Source organism: Ictalurus furcatus, chromosome 5 (assembly GCF_023375685.1).
Source record: "Ictalurus furcatus strain D&B chromosome 5, Billie_1.0, whole genome shotgun sequence".
Taxonomy (NCBI): Eukaryota; Metazoa; Chordata; class Actinopteri; order Siluriformes; family Ictaluridae; genus Ictalurus; species Ictalurus furcatus.
In genome coordinates, this window is record NC_071259.1 from 1,189,657 (window position 1) to 1,209,441 (window position 19,785).

Here is a 19,785-nt window from a genome sequence, read left to right on the forward strand (position 1 = left end):
AAAGTATGGTTAGTTTTCCGATAGCTGATGGAATGAAAACTCTGTTAAAGGTAAAGGTGAGTTTGGCTGGCTCAAATCAATTCTCAGCACAAGTGTGTAAAGACTGCCGTTACACAAGCTGCCTGTGTGCTGACGAGAGCCAGACCTTCTCCTGGACCATCACACCACTGGTTCTGGGTACGTCAAAGTTTTCAACTTAAAGTTCATAGAAAATGCTGAAATGGAAATGTAAACCTTCTCAAATTATATAATTAAATATTAAATAGTTTAAAATAGCTTCTGCTCTGTTCCACAGCTGTCTCCTGACATTTACAAACAGCACACTAAAACCAGACATAAGACACATTCTAATTTCTGACTTTTATGTTATCACAAGGTCATCACTTCACCGCCAATGGAAAATCCAGATTAAATATTATAAATTCATCAAAGTGTAACTAACCCTAAACCAAACACTATTTTTTCTTAGAGATTTTCACTAGTTACCTGATAATACCAAAAAATAAAGATTAGATTCCTCTCAGATTTTCAACATGAGCTAATAAACCAAAAATAGATTTTGCAAAAACCTTTTTTTTTTTAACCTTTATCAAGGGTGTTAATCGTAGAGCTGACTGATGCATCCTGTCTTATACTTTACCAGTTAGCAATAGTGGGTTCTCCAGTCATAGAGAATAGTTTCTATTTTTTTTTGTGTGTGTGTGTGTGTGTGTGTGTGTGTGTGTGTGTGTGTGTGTGTTATAGGGGTGGTAAGCATCAATGTGACGACGGAGGCTGTGCAATCATCGACTCTGTGTGGGGCGAGTGCAGTTACTGTACCACAGAAAGGACGCATCGACATGGTCATTAAAAGACTGCTAGTGAAGGTGATTACATTATTATTATTACTACTAACATATAATCCAGCCAGAGACCTCTTGAAGGATAAAATACATTTCTCAGTACAGAATATATTTTTATAACATAATCCAACCTTTCAAATATTAAGCTAATTGTTTAAATGTTTACAGTAATATTCTGTTTGTTTCTTGGAGATATGAAACTTTATATTTCAGAACTTACATTCACAGGACACATTATTATTCAGGTTTGGATTAAACCCTAATCAACTCAAATGACTAGTCAAACAGGCAAATATAACAAACTCAATAGTACTCAATAATAAATGAGTGATTTTCATTACCTTAACAAAATTCTTAAAAGTCCTACAGATCCCACTCTGATAACCACTCATGTAAATGTACAGCATTCCTGTTGACTATAGAACAAATGTATTATTCTGTTGCCATTTTCAGGCTGAGGGAACCAAACTATGTAAAAGCTACAATGAACTTCTCTGTCCAGGTCAGACTCACTTCATTCCTTCACCTTATTTATAACGTTTAACCATCTGATTCATATTATCATTGGTGTTTTAGAATTGTTCACTGATCATTTAGTGCATCAGTACAGAGCAGTTTATGATTTCATTGCTCAGAAATACATGGATTATTTGGTGTAGGGTTCACTGCTCAGGAGGAGGCATGCGGTTACTTCTATACGGTTACATTTATATGACATTTACTTCTAATTAATCAAAGAATGTTTGACAGGATGTGATCCATACACACTGACGACAGTTTAAGGGTCTTGTTTAAGAACTAAACACTGGGTCTATGCAGTTGTACCACATGTTTTCCCCTTGGCTTTTGTTTTGGTAGATGGTATTGTTCAGACGACCGTCTCACTGATTCTGCCTGAGGTGTTCGTGGAAGGTTCAGCCATGGCCTCAGTCTCTGTCCTGGGTTAGTTGAAGAACTGTTTCTATTTCATCAGTTTGGACCATTATTAGTACCATTTCAGTATAACACTCAGCAACAAAGCAAGTTATTCACATTGTGATTTCCACTGCACATTGCCTTTAAATAATCTTTTCTGTGCAGGAGATCTGATGGGCCGAGCTCTACAGAACTTGGCGAGTCTCCTGGCGATGCCGTACGGCTGTGGAGAGCAAAACATGCTACTCTTCGCCCCCAACATCTTCATCCTGCTGTACCTGGAGAGCACCAACCAGCTCACGCCCCAGATCAGGAGCACAGCCGAGACCTACCTCGTGAGCGGTGAGGACTTTGAGTGTTTCAAATGAGACCTTTTTGACATCCACCTCCTCTACCATTTCTCCTTCAAGTGTCCCTTTTGCTAATCCTTTTTTCAATGGAAAGAAGTACATAAAAATAGTTTTCAATATTTCTGCTTTAATTTTATAGTTTATTGTTGATGACTGTACTAGTCTTGTGTTCATCCAATTAATTTCTCTCTCTCTCTCTTCCCTTCCTAAGACTTAAATAGTGGGTGGAAATAGCTACATTTAAATAAAAAAAAAATACACACACATTGCATTAACATCACACAACTCTTTGTTTGTCTCATTTCCTGTACAGGATATCAGAGAGAACTGACCTACAAACACACTGATGGATCTTACAGTGCTTTTGGGATGAGTGATCGATCAGGCAACACATGGTGAGTCTCACAGAATGCAGCTGTAAAAAAGCTGAAACTAAACAAGTAAAGACTAAAAAACGCTTCCCCCCCAACCCCCCTGCCTGTCACGTACTGAGGTCGAGGCAGAAGCAATTGCAGATATTACCATTTATTTAAACAAACGTTCAACAAAACAATGACACGAAGACAACTGGGAATAACACTGTGGCATGAAACAAAACACTGAGACATAAAAGACAAACGTCTAAGACAACAAAAGACAAGGAAACAGTGCAGACAATGACTATATATACACCCGAGTGCTCATTAACCAAACTTGAATCAGGTGCAGGTGGTCATGTGACAGGTAGTGCAGTGCAGTGGCTGATGGGAACTGGAGTCCAGAGTTTCTAGATACATGACACTGCCTAGTCGTCATGTAAGTAATAATAGGTGTGTCATTTTGTTCTAGTAAAGTAATCAATAACAATGTAGTGTGATGAAGCGGATTTACTCTTTTTTATTTTTAGGAGATTTTAGGAGTTTTATTCCTCTTATACCACAACAATGCCAACAATGAAAATTTTCTTAATTATTAATAAATATGAATGACACATCATGCTTTTTTATCCATTTATTGTTACATTTAATGTTGTGGAAAGCCTACTAAAGTTCCTGATCTCACTGTTACATAGCCTATAAACAGTTCTCTGACAGTTACTGTTATGAAAAAGGACTCAACAGGAAGTAAGCGCAGAAGTAAAGCCTTTATTTACACTTAAGGCAGGAAACACTCATTAAACTATGGAATGAACACTCATTTAACTCTGGCGGAAAACACTCATTTGACTATGGCATGAACCCTCTTCTAACTATGGCATGAACACTCTTTTAAATAGAGCATGAAACTAGGAACAGGAAACTAGACAGAGCATGGACACATTACTGCCTGGCACCATTGTACATTCCGTCTTCCCTTTAATCCGTCATTACGCTACACTAATACCACCCAACGTGCGTAGCAACTTGAGGGGTTTAAATAACCAGTCACAATTATCTTAAATGCTGACAGCTGGCAACACTTCAAAACACACCCTCGCACCTCCGCCAATATCTGAACCAGGCAGTACATAACAGGAACCAAAACAAGTGCACATGTCCATTGTAATCACAGTCTTAGCGTCCATGCACACTTCAAGCACATGCACGCACTCTCCAGCTGCCCATGCACGTCATCGCCTCAGCGCCATCTGCCAGCACGATCATGACAGTTACAAAGCGGTGACACAGGAGACTCCTTTCATAAATAAACATCTCACAAAAAAACTATTAAAAACCACATTAATTTATATATAGATGCATTTAAGTTGACATCTGAAACACAAATGAGTCCAGCGATGTTTTCTACATTCCAAATAAACATTGTGGTTTTGATTTCAGACTACAGACCTGATCATGTTTGTGTTCTCAGGTTGACGGCATTCGTGATGAAGTCTTTCGGAAGTGCCAAGCGATACATCTTTGTAGATCAGATGCTTGTAGATCAGGCGAAGGCCTGGCTCGGTCAATGGCAGCAGGCTAACGGATGCTTTGCCTCAGTGGGACAACTCATCCACACTGACATGCAGGTCAGGAGACCAGTCTGAGTCCAATACCAAGTGCTGTTAGAGGACAATAATTAACAGCAGGTGGTGTGATGAAATAGAGTTAGTGCTACAACGTTAATGTTGATTATTTTCCTCTAACAGCATGTACTGGAGTGTTTTATTCCTCTAATAATACTGCTGTGTGCCAACAATTACATTATTTTATGTATTAAAGATTGACACTTTTTTTAATCAGTTTATAGTTACTTTTAATGTTCGTTAAACAACACTTGAGTTATACAGCTTATCATGTTACGAAGAATCCATAGAATCTACCAGTGCTTTGAGTTAAACTATATTTCATTTTAACATAATTTAATTTTGGGTCTGAAGAATTACAGTAATAATCTCTCTCGGTCTCTCAGGGAGGGGTGAATGATGAGGTGACTCTCTCGGCGTACGTCGCAGCTGCAATGCTGGAGCTCAATTATACAATTGCAGTGAGTAAACTGTTTCACTGATGAACTTTTATTCAGTGAATTTTGGGTCATTACAGATGGTAATGTAAAGATACACAATAATGATGATAAACAAATATAAAAATATTTTTCAATGAATCAGTTTTTCAACAACTAATAAAACTTATTCATTAATGCCTAGTTTAAAGTTTTGTATTTAAGGTGTTTGCTTAAAAAAAACACCAGCACCTTGAGTTAATTTGAGATGATTGTATGTATAATATACGAAAAACACAAATGTATATTGAACAACTTGTTTGAGTTATTGAGTTATTGTAAATAAAACCGAAATTGACAACACTGACTTTTAAAAAATGATCTTTATATGTGCATTTTGTGTTGCAAAGATATTGATTTGTCTCTCATGAATGGATCATGATATACACATGTTAATATGTATATGACAGGATCCTGTGGTGAACAGGAGTCTCGAGTGCCTGAGGAATGCGTACACTCAGGTGAACTCCACCTACGCCAAGGCTCTCCTTTTCTACACCTTCACTCTAGCTGGAGATCAGGGGATGAAGAACACTCTCATCTCAGACCTGGATGCAAAGGCCATAGTTTCAGGTTTGATGCTCCAAGTCTGTCTGTCTATCAAAACACCACACAAGGAAAAATTGACAAACGTTCTCCAACAGCTGACACAGGGCGCTGTACATGTGTAGGCCAATATTTAATAATGGTGTAACATAATGACACTGTCTCTATCTGTATCTGCTTAGTGCTCTGAATAACTGTATCTAGAATGGAACTTCTTTTCTTCCTCATTTTCTTCCCAATTTGATCACCCAATTCTCACCCAGCATCCAGCCTTCCACTATCATAAGACATCTATTAAGCAGAGAGGGTGAAGGCTAACGCATGATTCTTCCAGCCAACTGCAACTGTTGCTCATGCTGTGTAACAGGGCAGTTTAACACACTTGGAGGAATGTGCTCTCTGCCCTCTTCTGCACACAAGCTCACAGGCACCAACAACCATCTAGTGTTGCTATGATTGACAGGGGAATGAGTATACCATCTCTCCCACCCAGAAATCATCCATATGGAAATGTACACTGCTCAAACACATTCAGACCTTTTTAAACCTTTTCATTGGACAACCTTGAGTCAATGGCTTCAGTATTTCTCTAATATCTCCCTCAGGAGGCGGGAGGTACTGGAGCAGAGTGGATAGTGGGTCTGTGACGGACTCTTTGGAGGTGGAGATTACCTCGTATGTGCTTCTGGCTCTGATGTCTGGACCCCAGCTCTCCGGATTTGGCCTGGGTTACAGCGCCAGCATCGTCCGTTGGCTTTCTCAGCAGCAGAATGCCTTCGGGGGTTTCAGGTCTACACAGGTACAAAGCTTCAACACATCAGTCTCATACTTTACAGTTTGCATGGCCTTTCCCCCTTTAACTTCACACCTTTTACACAAAAAAACATATTGCACTTTGCTAATTATTGCACAAATGCTATTCAAAGATTAACAGGTATGTCATGGCTTATGTGACAAGCTTTTATGATGTACCGAATTGAACAGTAAAATGAAAGGAATAACTGGACATCTATATTATTTACTTTCCTATATTCTTTATGAATTTGCTCTAGTAGCTAATCTACAAATGTGTCCCAAAGTATAGACTACATTTTTAGTATATTTAAGCATATACATATGCATCATTAAAGCATAATTCACTTACTTGGACACAGTGGTCAGTTTATTTAGCTTAATTTGTAGCCCTTGCCCATATCTTGCTCTGTCCAATTACTTTTAATTACTTTTCCTTGTGCTTTAGACTATATTTATATTCTATGTAAAAAATTGACCTAATGTAAAGAGTCAATATACTGTACTGACACACCTCTGATTTTTCCCCAACTGTTTCCATTCATTTAAGACATAAGACAGACCTGCATGTTGACGTGTGTATGTATTTATTTGACCGTCCAAGCGTAATAAGCCGCTAAAGAGAACTCAATCCGGTACTCGCACGATGAGAGCGAGGGAGACCTTCATTCAGTTGTAGTTACCTTCATTTTATGTTGCTATTCATTTATTACCTTTATTGTCATGTTACACGCGATGTGGACTGTACTCGGAAAAAAATCTAAATGCCCAAGTCCGTTTCAAGTTCGAGTACAAATTTACCAGAGAGTGAGAGTTCTTTCATAATTGGACTCTAGTTCGGATCAAGTCCCTCTAATTATTACTGTACTTTACTTATTAATATTTGTGTCATTAATTACAAATAAACATTATTATTATAATGCAATTTATTTATTTATTAATTCATTTTTTATTTTTATTTTTAAATAGAAGCACACATCTGGTTACTACTCACTTAAATTAAAATTTGTACTTTGATATAACAACTCCATCATGAATAGAGTTTGATCACATTTTTGTTCTCTTTATACTCTTATCCATCATACAGGACACTGTCGTGGCTCTCCAGGCTCTGGCAAAATTCAGTCTCGTCAACTACAGTCCAGCAGGAGCTGTTACTGTTACTATAACATCACCATCAGGGGTGATTAACACGTTTAACATCAATCAGAGTAACAGGCTGCAGTATCAGGAGAGTCAGCTGGAGGAGGTTCCTGGAGATTACAACGTCACAGCACAAGGGAAAGGCTGTGTGTACGTGCAGGTCTGTACATCACCATTTCCTACTTTACTTTCTTATCACAGTTCCTCAGGTGTAAATATGACTGAAATCTTTATGAATGTGACTTTTTTTCTGTGTGGAAATGAGAATTATTGGGTAAAAAGTGTGTAATGTTATATCACTTTTTTCTGTTTGATGGTTTCTCTCTCTTCCTCACCGTGCCCTTGTTTTTGCAGGCTGTTCGTATGAACATGTTTGCCTTCAGTTTACCCATAAACAAGTTTACTTTGAAGATATACGCATTCATTACCGTCTTTCTCTAACACCAATACGGATCAACAATTTTGATGGCATCATTCTACACTTCAACTTCATCAGATTTTCTGTCCAATTAAATACTGTCTAGAATCTGAAGTGTCCCGCCCACAACATTGTACAAATCCATGGGTTTTAACTGTCAAGCACGTTTTAGCGTGACTATGACAAACAAGCGTTACCGTACTTTTCACTTTTGTACATGCACAATTTCTCTCCCAATAGATGTTTTATCTGGAACAATGATAATTTCACATGTAACAACAAGTCACTGTCCATGAAGAATTGGTTCCAGCATAACGTATTAATTGTAAACGAGCCTATTGACAAGAATGGGTAATTATACACTTCTAAATGGAAAAAGACTTTTTAAAAAATATTTAAGGCTATCCCCAGTGGCATACCAACTTTAACCAAATCTTCAGTTGTAGATATTAATGATTCAACCTTACAAAGTCCCCAACTTTTAGTAAATGGGCTTATCGTTTTTGATGAACATTTTAATAATAATTTTATAAGAAACTTCTCTACCTCATTTAATGTTCACGTCAAAATTGAACAAACCCTTTAATTAATTAATTAAAACCCTGTGATGTTTTACTTTTCTGAAACACAAAATTACATCATTAATCTTTTCATTATTTTAGTTTTACATTCACAAGATTAGAGGAACTAAATCCCCCTCATATATTACCTTCTATAACACTGACCTTAAGATATATTTTGAAGCCCTTTCGAACATGAGAATATAAAAGAAGAAACTTAAGAAAACTGTAAAAATGTTAAAGCTCCCAGCACATTTCTAGTAGTAGGACAGGGTCCTCATCTCTTCAGTGCTCCCTAAGTAACATGTTTCAGCTGCTTAATAGATTTACTGTTAACTGGCTAATTAATCAAGATCAATTAAGTATGTTTTAATGTAGTACGCTCACTGTTTGCAACTGTGACCTCACGTTAAATGAAAACTACGCTAACGAGTTTACCGTTACGTCAGGATGGAAGCTAGTTTATTTTTATTAAAATACTTATGAGGGATAATTTGGACTTTTCAACAATCTCAACTATATTTCAATTTAAATAATTTTTAGCATATTTTACTATTATTATTATCATACATTATCTATGTATGTTTTATATATTTTTTTATAATATGTATATTATATATTATATAATATTGTATAACCCTACTGAAAAGAGGATGAGTTGTGGGTTTTTTTTTCTTTCTAGTTCACTTTGTGCTACAACATCCCTCCTCCTCCTGACCAGTCTTCATTTACTATCTCAGCCTCAGCATCTGGAAAATGCAAGGTCCCAAATCCATCTCTGGAAGTGAAAATTACTGTCAGGTGAGCTCCGAAACAAAATGACAAAACGGAGAATGGAGAATTAATTCAATTAATATATGCATACATACATTCATGCATATTTGCTTACTATTGTGGATCATGTCTACAGTTATTAAATTGTTGTCACAATGTAGTTGACAGTGAATGCAAAAGTTAGCATGCATGTAGGAAAAATGCAGCAAAGATATTAAGACTTTTAATTATCTTTCCTTATACATTCCTTGGTTGATACTTAGCATCTTTGAGAAGTTTTCTGTAAGGAGACGTTTATTGATCATTTATGGAATGAGTCTCCGGTGTCAGGGCTTTGTAACAGTCCGAGGTAAAGCTGTAACTCAGTTTTCCGACATCTTCATGACAGAGGAGTGTACACTTCTTTGCTGTTTCTCTGTAACACGACAAGCTGGGTTTTATTTTTGTTTTATTAACTTCAAGAGAGAGAAAAGAGAGAGGTGGTGAGGGAACGACAGTTTATAGCTGCTGTAATGTAAGTTACTGTGGGGCCACAAGATACTTATTGATTAGATAAATATAAATCTGTGAGAGTCATTGGATAAACATAATGTTCAGATATCAGTGTTATATGAGCATGTATACATATATTTATGAGGATTTCTGACACAGTTAAAACACTGAACTGCAATAAAAAACATAATCTGAGTATAATGTTAGTAATGTTTCTCTGGTAGAATTTACTTTTAGAAAGCTGAATTAATTAGAGTATTAGAAAACTTTTCATAACATTTGATGAACAATTCATAAAATGTGAGGGCTTTAATGATCTTTTAATTTCAGATATAACGGTCAACGATTGCTGACCAACATGGTGATCATTAACGTCAAGCTTCTGTCTGGATTCAGTGCGGACGAGGCGTCTGTGAAGCTTGTGAACAGCAGTCCAGATGTAATGTAGACCTTTAACTTTAATCTCATTATTATTCACTGAACATCGAGTATCAGGGAAAAGTTGTTCAGCCGTGGTGACAGAACAGTTTTCATTCCACAAATCGAACACTTTTACTCGTTATCATATTACTGGATCAGTTTGTGTTCACATACATGGTTTTGTTCTTACAGTCGACTGATGGATCTGTGAACATTGTGGAACAAGCTGATGGTGAAGTCAATATCTACCTGAATGGAGTAAGAGCACACACACAGCTTTACTAAAACACTGGGTTCCTCTGATATTCATGTTAAAATCATCTCTGTAACTATTCAAATTTAACTAAAACCACAACAATAACATATAAGAATGAGCACATTCATATAAACCTGTGATTTGTAGCTGCAAAACTGTCAGAGCTGCTGTTATAAAAAAATAATCACAGCTCTGTCAAGTTCTTCTGATTGTTCAGAATAAATTTTCTATAAAATAAAAAGATGAAAAATGTAAAATTGTTGATATGGTGACGTTTTATGTAAAGAGACATTTATGTAACATTTATGGAAGGAGTCTCCAATGTCAGTGCTTTATGACAGTCCAGTGTAAAGCTGGTAGCAAGCCTACACAGCGGTGAGCTGAGCACAGACACACAAGAGGTCGTTTAAGTGAGAAATGTTGAGAGTTTTATTCACTTCTGTAAGCGTGTGGGTAGAATAGAGGTGTAATGGGGTGAAGTTCTCAGGGGTTGGTGTCGTCCTAAGGGCTGCAGAGGGCGTGCTGTGGTCTTCAAGTGCGGATGAGATCTCGTTCGGCAGTCAGGGGGCTCTGTGCGTGCAGCCAGGGAGCGAAGTCCTCCATCGTGTCTGAATCTTCTAGAAGAAACACAAAATACAGCCTTAGTCACGTTTCGGGAACCCTCTCTCCCTTTTCTAGTGGAGGTTGGCCCTTTTATACGTTCCTGCCGGCTGCTAGAAGGTGGAGAGTGGCCGTGCTGATAATTAGCCGCCAGCCATGTGTGTGTCTCACAGCCACGTGCTCTCCAGCTGTCCAAAATATTGGTGGTGCTGAAGCGGTCCTTTCAGCACCCTAGCGGCAATCACGCAATCTCTTTTGTGCGCCGGCCGCCTGTCCTCATAGGCTGTAATATACAAAAAATATATATAATAATTCTTCATCTTCAGAAAGGGGTTTACATGTTGTGGTTTCTCAGGAACATGTAAAATTTTTTGTCTTCTTAACTTTGAGAGAGAAACAAAGAGGCTGGTGAGAGAACGACTGTTTTATAACTGCTCTAACGTAAGTGAGAACAAGAACTATCATGTTCCAGAGCGTTAAATGTAACTATACATTCAAAAGTAAAAGAGTAAAAGATCAAAACTATGATGTTAGGGTCAATCTAATTTTTTATGCCTCTTTAAAATGAACACTTATTCTACATTGCTATAAAATATAAAGAGATGGTCTGAACAGAACAGGAGGATTAATTTTGGGCGGTTGTGGATCATGTGGTAGAGCAGGTTGTCCACTAATCGTAGGGTTGGAGGTTCGATTCCCTGCCCACATGACTCCACATGCCGAAGTGTCCTTGGGCAAGACACTGAACCCCAAGTTGCCCCCGATGGCAAGTTAACGCCTTGCATGGCAGCTCTGCTACCATTGGTGTGTGAGTGTGTGTGTGTGTGTGTGAATGGGTGAATGAGACACAGTGTAAAGCGCTTTGGATAAAAGCGCTATATAACTGCGCAATTTACCAATTTAGTTTAATATCTCTGTCTGTTTCAGCTGAAAAAAGGAGTGGAGAAGGTGTACACGCTGAGGATCGTGCAGGACATTGCAGTGGCGAACCTGAAACCAGCCGTTGTGAAGGTTTACGACTACTACGAGACCGGTACGCATCATTCTGTTAATCTTTATCAATCATTAAAAGCAGATTTTTTTTGTCCAAAAAGCTTAGTGTATGAACTTAACCATGGTTTCTATTTTTATCTTTGACTTTAGGTGACTCTGCTGTAACTGACTACACCTCACCATGCACTTAATACAGAAAACGTGCACTTTAATCCATCATCTCTTTTCCTTTTCACTTTTTTCTCCATATTTTACTTTCATCTACAGTAAAAACTTAGCAAATTCATAAATGTTTAGTAAGTACTAAATGTTTTTTTTTTTTAAATCTGTCTTGTTATAATGATCAACTTAAACATACAATACATCTTTTGGTGTGAGTGTAACGGACACAATGCAGGAGATTTCAACTTTGTACATGTCTATAATACTACATGTACTAAAATTCTTTGCATATGTACTGTATACTGTTGAGATACTGTATACGTTAAAAATTCCTGTTTCTTTATATTGTAGATCATCTACTTAAAAGTCTTTATTCTGCAGATGTAATCACAAGGCAATTCATGAGGTGCTGAGCAAAAATATTAATAAAATGTTTAAATGTGTCGATCCTGAGCAGCGCAGCAGAAATGTCTTCACCGTATTGTTGAGATTTAGAATTTGAACTCTGACATAAAAATCCCATACAACAGATAAACATGTGTACATACAGTACATTTCCTCCAGCTCCAGTCATCATTATTCTCACCTGTGTCTTGTTTTCTCGACTCGTCTATGTATGTATTTTATTTAATTTATAGTCCGTTGTTGCAAAGTCTTGTTCCATGCTTCTAGACTGCAACCTTGTTCATTATTAATAGTTTAAACACTCATGGTTGTGCTGTTGTAGGAAAATAATCAGCGACAGGGTGGTGTGACGTAGCCAGATGTGTAGCAGAGTTACTGTTACCACACTGAAGTGTGGTAATTTTTCTATAACAGCATGCCCCAAAGTGTTTTCTTCCTCTAATATGAAAGAATCACCCTTCATATATTTTTAGCTGTTTAAATTTACATTTAGTATTGTGGACAATATTATTATTAAGACAAAAACCCTGAGACACTGAAAGTATAAACTCCATTGTCCTGAACTCCTCCCCAGCTACGTCTTGCACTTTTACATGTTTAAGTCTGTTTATGTGTCATACAAATACCTGTGAATGAGCTGTTACTATAGAAACAGTTAAACATATTCATACAAGCTCATTAATTAATTTACTTTTCATTTTACTTTCTGATATAGAGCTGATTACTGATATTTGAGCAAATATGTAGCTTTAAATTGTTAACATACTGATTCAGACTTAATTCTAAGTGATTTTACTCTAGTCCTGAATAAATAAACAGATGCTTACTAATCCAGCAAAGCCTTGTTTCTAATTAACGACAGTTTTATCAGGATTTCATTACTGAGCCTGATGCTTTCCTACAAGATGCAGTTTGTTCATACGGAACGTGTTTTCTGTAATTTGATCGCTCTTCTGTTGCACACTGGTGTCATGTTCAGGGCAAAGAACATTACTGTATGGCTGTTGTTGACGTAATATACTGGATAAGGTACAGTCAGATTACCTGATGTAGGCCAGCTAGTATTTGCAATGAAGATAATAAACTTCTACAAAATTTTTACAAACATCAAACCAAAAGCTCAGGGGAAAAAATGAGACACTTGACAAAAATACTTCATATTGCCAAACAGACAACAAGGTTAGACTGTGTGCTGCTTCAAAACATTTATTAATCACAAAACATTGTTCTTTATGAACTGACTTAATATTAAAAAGACACCATAAGCAGAGCTGAATAATGAATAACTTATGAATTTATGAATAAGATTTAAATCCTGTCAGGAATCCTGTCAGGTTAGCTCCAGTTAGTTAGCTAGCGGGTGAACATGAAAACATTAGCAGGTTCATTCTGCTTTCTGTGATCTGCAGTCAGAGCCAGTCAGGAAAATTAAAAGAAAATGTAGAAAAGAGGAAGACAAAAATCATTTGAGAACATCCCTCCTTGTACATACTGTAGACTTATATTTCTATCACTGTAATTAATCCACTGTGCTAACAATTTAAAGGGATGGTATGATACAAATCTAATAGCAGGACAGACTTTAAAAATGTCTTCACACATCTTTACGACTTTGGGAATGGGTTGAGTATAAATAGCATTGTTAAGGCCATCGGTTATATCATTGTGGCATATTTACATACACAGATACAGTTATTTACATCAGCGATGGACTTCACGTCTACGTCTGGCTCTTAAAATCTGTGGAGTTCAGAAATCGACACCGGATTTTCAGAGAAGATTTCAGCGAAGACTGGGAATGATTAGCAGCAGACATGATGTTCTTTACAGCGGATAAACAAACTAAATACAGACAGGAAACATAGACAAAAGCTCATCTATAACCTCCATTATAAGGTGTCATCAGGTATCATCAGGGATGGTTTGAAAAGAAAAAGAAATGTACATAATGTTCCACTTATCTCAGATATAGCCAATTAGGTAAGACATGTTTGGTGCATAACAATTATTTTATTTATTAGCTCTGTAGCTAAGAGTTTAACAAGTTATTGAAGACTATCTCACTTAAAATCACCACTATGCTGTACTTTTACATACTTTAAACAATATTGCTAAAATTGGTTTAAGGATACAGTGTGATTTAATCTGTAATACAAGTGGTGGCCATTTTGTATATCCAAAATCAACCAGGCCCCGCCCACAAAGTTTTGGCATTTAACTGTGGAAATATAGTTGTCAGTGATGTAGATGATAATATAGTTTCACTTTGAATTTATAATTTGAATTTGTAATATTCATTGTACAGAAATATTGATTATATTTATGGATATTTTTGGTAAAATTATTACAGGTCTAAGAACAAATAAAAACATGTTTTCCATCTTCAAGAATAAGATTATGTATTTTAACAATATCATCTGAAGCAAGTATATGAACATTTGGGTGTGTATTTATGTGAAGTAGTTTGGGTGAAATAGACTTCCATTATTTTTTCAGTTATTTCACACTTCTAGGGTTAGGGTTAGAAGTGACATTATACTTGTCTATTATCATGTCCACAGGCTGCAGAGCATCTTCTGGGAGTAGTTCAGCAGAGATTTAAGAGCACAAGGACAAGAAGGCCTTATATATAGCTGACTTGTGTGTGTTGCAGGAAGACGACCCAGATATTCAAGCTGTGTCGAAGTGCTGGGATTGAGAGTAAGTAAGTAAAGCTTTAATTATATAGCACCTTTCAGAACAATGTTTACAAAGTGCTTTACAGAAAACTTATACAAGAAATTAAAATCAGTAGAGAGAATAAATAAAAATAAGCAATAAAAAATATAAGACAATACACAACAATTAAATAAAAGGCTAAGCAAATAAAATAGAATGAATAAAAGGATACAAATAAAATCAAGTATGGAAAATTAACTGGTTTGAGGAAAGGCACCAGTGAAGAAAATGTGCTTTAAGATACTTTTAAAAAGAACTAATTGAATCAACTGCACGTAGGCTGTGCACATAGTTTCACAGTTTAGGCCCATAGTGACTAATGGCCGACTCCCGCTTTTCAGCCACGTTTTGGATGACCTAAGTGATCGAGCAGGAGTATATTTAGTGATCATGTTACAAAGGTTTGTAGGAGCACCACCATGAAGACATTCGAAAATGAATAGCAGGATTTTAAAATCAATTCTGTAAGACACAGCAAGCCAGTGAAGTGATTTAAATGACAGAGTGATGTGATATTGTTCAGTCTAGTATGTCAGCATTCTTGAATCTGCATTCTGGATTACCAATTAGATTACCGTCTGATCCCAAAGAACTTGATCATGTGACTAAATGCTCAGAGTCATTGTTCCGTTACATGCTAGATAATGTAGCTCCACTTAAAAGAAAAATAATTCGAGATAAAAAGCTAGCACCCTGATATAATGATCCCATATGCACTTTATAACAGACCACTTGACAATTAGAGCGTAAACAGCATCAAACCAAATCGGTAGCATTTCAAACAGCATGGAAGACGAGCTTCCTGAAAATGTCTTAGTGCTACTAGATCAGTCTCTCTCTCTACCCTAATTGAATATATAAAAAAATAATCCTCGATTCTTATTCAGTACAGTAGCAAAATTAACTAGGAATAAAACCACCAAAGAAATATACACACAATCATTATACTGCAGCGATTCCTTGTTTTGTTGCAGATCATTTACAACTTTTAGGAGAGCAGTTTCTGTGCTATAGTTCAACCGAAACCCAGACTGAAATGTCTCATTGAGATTATTGATGATGAGATCGTTATTGAGCTGTATGGACATAACTTTTTCAATTATTTTGCCAAGAAATGTAAGATTACAGATCGTTCTGAGCACGGAAGAATCAAGATTGTTTCTCTTCAGCAGAGGCCTCACAATAGCTGTCTTAAAAGGTGTGTGGAAAAATTCCTTGTTGGAGGGATAGATTAACAATGCTCAAGATGTCTTAATAATGTAGTAGTAATGTAGTAATAATCAATTTAAACCCAATTTAAGAAAGCTGGTGAGTAATGGGATAACAGAGCAGCTAGAAGCATTCACAAGTGATATAACCAGGTCAAGAATGTTAGGGCTGACTACTGAGAAAGAGGATTGATTAAATTGAACAGCAATAGGTAGAGAGTTATAAAATTTACCAGCAAGACAAGTGCTGACTATGTATTGCCTTTTGATAGTAATTTTATTGCTGAAGAAACTGCAAACTCATTGCACGTTTCAGTTGTGAAAACGTCCGATGATATTTGAGGTGAGGGGTTTAGCGGTGTATCTATTGTGGAGAATGGGGTTGTCTTTGTGGCTGTCAATTAAACTTGAAAAGTAAGATTTTCTAGCAGACCTTATTTCGTTATTAACTATTTTCAAGTTGTTTTTATAGATAGCTTGGTGAACTATTAGCTTTGTGTGCTTCCACTGCCATTCTGCTCCTCTGCAGTCTCTTTTTAGTCTTAAAATGGAGCTATTATTTCTCCAAGGGGCCGCTTTAATTATCCCAGAGATAGTTTTTATTTTTAAAGCGGCAACAGAGTTAATACATTTGGTCATCCTGACATTAAAGCTCTCCACTAGAGTGTCTGATGAAGGAAGTGAAAGAGGCTGGAGAGATGATATGAGCTCCATGAAGGTTGCAGCTATATCAGCAGTGAGATAGCACTTGGTGACAGTCCTCTTATCACTCACACTGTTAGTACATGCTGAAATTTCAAAGAAGACACAATAGTGGTCAGAAATGACAATGTCAACTATTTTTGGTTCATTAATAGCAAAACCATATGAGATCACCAGATCCAGTGTAGTTAGAATAAATAAAAATAAGCAATAAAAAATAAAAGACAATACACAACAATGAAACAAAAGGCTCAGCATATAAAATAGAATAAATAAAGGAATACAAATAAAATCAAGTATGAAAAATTAACTGGTTTGAGGAAAGGCCCCAGTCCTAATTAAATCAACTGCACGTAGGTTTCCAGCGAGAGAGTTCCACAGTTTAGGCCCATAGTGACTAATGACCTAAGTGATCTAGCAGGAGTATATTTAGTGATCGTGTTACAAAGGTATGTAACAGCACCACCATGAAGACATTCGAAAATGAATAACAGGAATTTAAAATCTATTCTGTAATACATGGGTATCCAGTGAAATTATTTAAGTGCCAGAGTGATATGATTCTGCAGTCTAGTATCTCAGCATTCTTACATCTGCATTCTGAACTCTTTGTAAGTGTTCAATGGAGCTCTTTGGTAAGCTAACCAAAACACTGTTGTAGTAGTCGAGTCTAACAAATACATGTATGACTTTCCCACTGTGGGGAGAAAATATTACAAACTTCGAGATGTTATGAAGCTGATAATATGCTGTTTTACAAATAATTGTAATTTAAAAAAATATATATGTAGAAACTTTCAGAAAGTTTGTTTTAGTAACCTAATTAACATAAAATTAGATCATACTGAATGCACAGCTGGCACCTTTGAGCGGAAGCTAGGATTGTTCAATATTATATCTCTTACATAAAGCACTTATTTAAAGCTTATTTAATTTATTTAAATCTAAAGCACTTATTGTTAATGAAACCATTACTAACCAGGAGTTTATTTCACAGAAATATGGATTTATTCCAAATGAGTACATCGCACTAAATGAAGGCAGAGCAAAAGAGTTAATACATTTGGTCATCCTGACATTAAAACTCCCCACTAGAGTGTCTAATGGAGGAAGTGAAAGAGGGGGGAGAGATGATATGAGCTTCATGAAGGTCTCAGCTATATCAGCAGTGAGATTAGTGACGGTCCTCACAGTGATATTACAGTACATGCTGAAATTTCAATGAAGACACAATAGTGGTCAGAAATGACAATGTCATCTATCTCTATCAACCAACTATCTCTGGTTCATTAATAGCAAGACCATATGAGATCTCCAGATCCAGAGTATGGCCATGTTTGTGTGTGGGCCCAGATTCATGCTGCATAAGGCCAAAAGAGTCTATTAACCCTGTGAAGCTGACAGTCGATGGATCAGAGATTACATCCATATGGGTGTTGAAATCACTGGTAATTAACACATAATCACATAATTAACTCTTGAAAGCATTTCCCTATTATGGGCTGCATCCCCAGGCCCCGAACACTAGGGGGCCCCCGAGAGGATTCTCTTTTGCATTTTTAAGATTACACATTTTCCAGGTAATTAGTAAGTAAGTAAGTAAGTAAGTAAGTAAGTAAGTAAGTAAGTAGATTTTATTTATAAAGCACATTTAACACAGTAAAACTGACCAAAGTGCAGAACAGAGTAAAGAAAAGTAAATATAAAACAGAATAAAACCAAATAAAGACAGACCATAGTAAAAAATTTAGATTAAATAATTAGATTAAAAAGCCTGGGAGAAGAGATATAGTTTCAGCCTCTTTTTTAAAATGGTTATTGAGGGTGCAAGGCGGATGTCCAGTGGCAATTGATTCCATAAACAAGGGGCAGCAACTGAAAAAGCTCTATCCCCCTTAGTTTTTAAAAAAGATCGAGGGACATACAAAAGAAACCCATCAGAAAATCTTAAAAATCTGCTAGCTGAATGTGCGGTAAGAAGATATTTAAGATAAGAAAGAGCTTGATCATAAAGAGTTTTAAAGACAAACAAAAGAATCTTAAACTGGATCCTAATATGGACTGGGAGCCAATGGAGTGATGCTAAAATTGGGATGACATGATCAATTTATCCATAGAGCAGCGTGGACACACACAATTCACTAATCACGACAGACAGTACATACAGGATAACATCAATTCAACAACATGTGGCTTGAAAATGTCTAAGCAAAATACCTAAGCTTACAACTTTCTTTAAAAAAACATATAGAAGAGCAACTAGACATTGATACTGCTGACAGAATAAATGACAACGAGGCAAATTCTACTACATGAACTACAATATCAGCCATGGCCATCGGCTTACTGGATCTATCAAGACGATCTTGCCCACTTTAGGTACGCCGAATATAATTATTATAATAATAATAATAATTCCTTAGATTTATATAACGCTTTTCAAGGCACTCAAAGTGCTTTACATTGTATGGGGGGAAATCTCCTCAACCAGCACCAATGTGAAGCATCCACCTGGATTTCCCCTCGAGCCAGTGCAGCAATATTGCAGCGTGCTCGGAAAACCGCAGAGCATGTGTGTGCAGGAGCCAGATGCATGAGCGCTTAGCAAAACATTATTATATTCTGCTACGTAACAGAATACTATGCCCTAACTTGGTTGTAGCAGGAGAGTGAGGAGAGCATCACGGCAGTGTACATGGGAATGTCTGGCCACCCTTCATGTCAGTCCAGTTTCCCCAGTGGACTGCCATAGACCTCCCAGAGACAAATTATGGATTGGGTGACTACCCGTGGCAGTTCTTGTCCCACAGTCAAATGTACTTTTCTAGCCTAGCGAACCCCAAACCGGACAAGAGACAGTGGCTTGGGTTCATTGTGTTCCAGTTTTATATCCCGTCCCATGACTGTGCGGAGCATCTGGCCAGTACAGTGCCCTCAATAATATAACTCAATTTGTGGAACTATTCTTGAAGGAGTTTAGGCATCCAGGTCAGAGCAATGACCTGGATCATCTTTTTAGGGGAGTCAGTGTG

The 19,785-nt window shown here is 36.8% G+C and overlaps 1 protein-coding gene across 1 annotated transcript in view; it reads left to right on the forward strand.

Moving 5' to 3' along the window:
* LOC128607271 (alpha-2-macroglobulin-like) overlaps positions 1-12,451 on the forward strand; it is a 30,766-nt gene extending 18,315 nt beyond the window's left edge. Inside the window, exons 16-30 of the mRNA XM_053623945.1 lie at positions 51-177; positions 745-866; positions 1,296-1,344; positions 1,701-1,784; positions 1,923-2,099; positions 2,421-2,502; positions 3,935-4,091; positions 4,475-4,549; positions 4,975-5,137; positions 5,716-5,909; positions 6,990-7,205; positions 8,706-8,824; positions 9,620-9,728; positions 9,902-9,967; positions 11,493-12,451. Coding sequence (XP_053479920.1) covers positions 51-177; positions 745-866; positions 1,296-1,344; positions 1,701-1,784; positions 1,923-2,099; positions 2,421-2,502; positions 3,935-4,091; positions 4,475-4,549; positions 4,975-5,137; positions 5,716-5,909; positions 6,990-7,205; positions 8,706-8,824; positions 9,620-9,728; positions 9,902-9,967; positions 11,493-11,702 — 1,950 coding nt within the window. The 3' untranslated portion in view covers positions 11,703-12,451. The remainder of the gene's footprint in view (positions 1-50; positions 178-744; positions 867-1,295; positions 1,345-1,700; positions 1,785-1,922; positions 2,100-2,420; positions 2,503-3,934; positions 4,092-4,474; positions 4,550-4,974; positions 5,138-5,715; positions 5,910-6,989; positions 7,206-8,705; positions 8,825-9,619; positions 9,729-9,901; positions 9,968-11,492) is intronic.
* Positions 12,452-19,785: the final 7,334 nt, after the last annotated feature.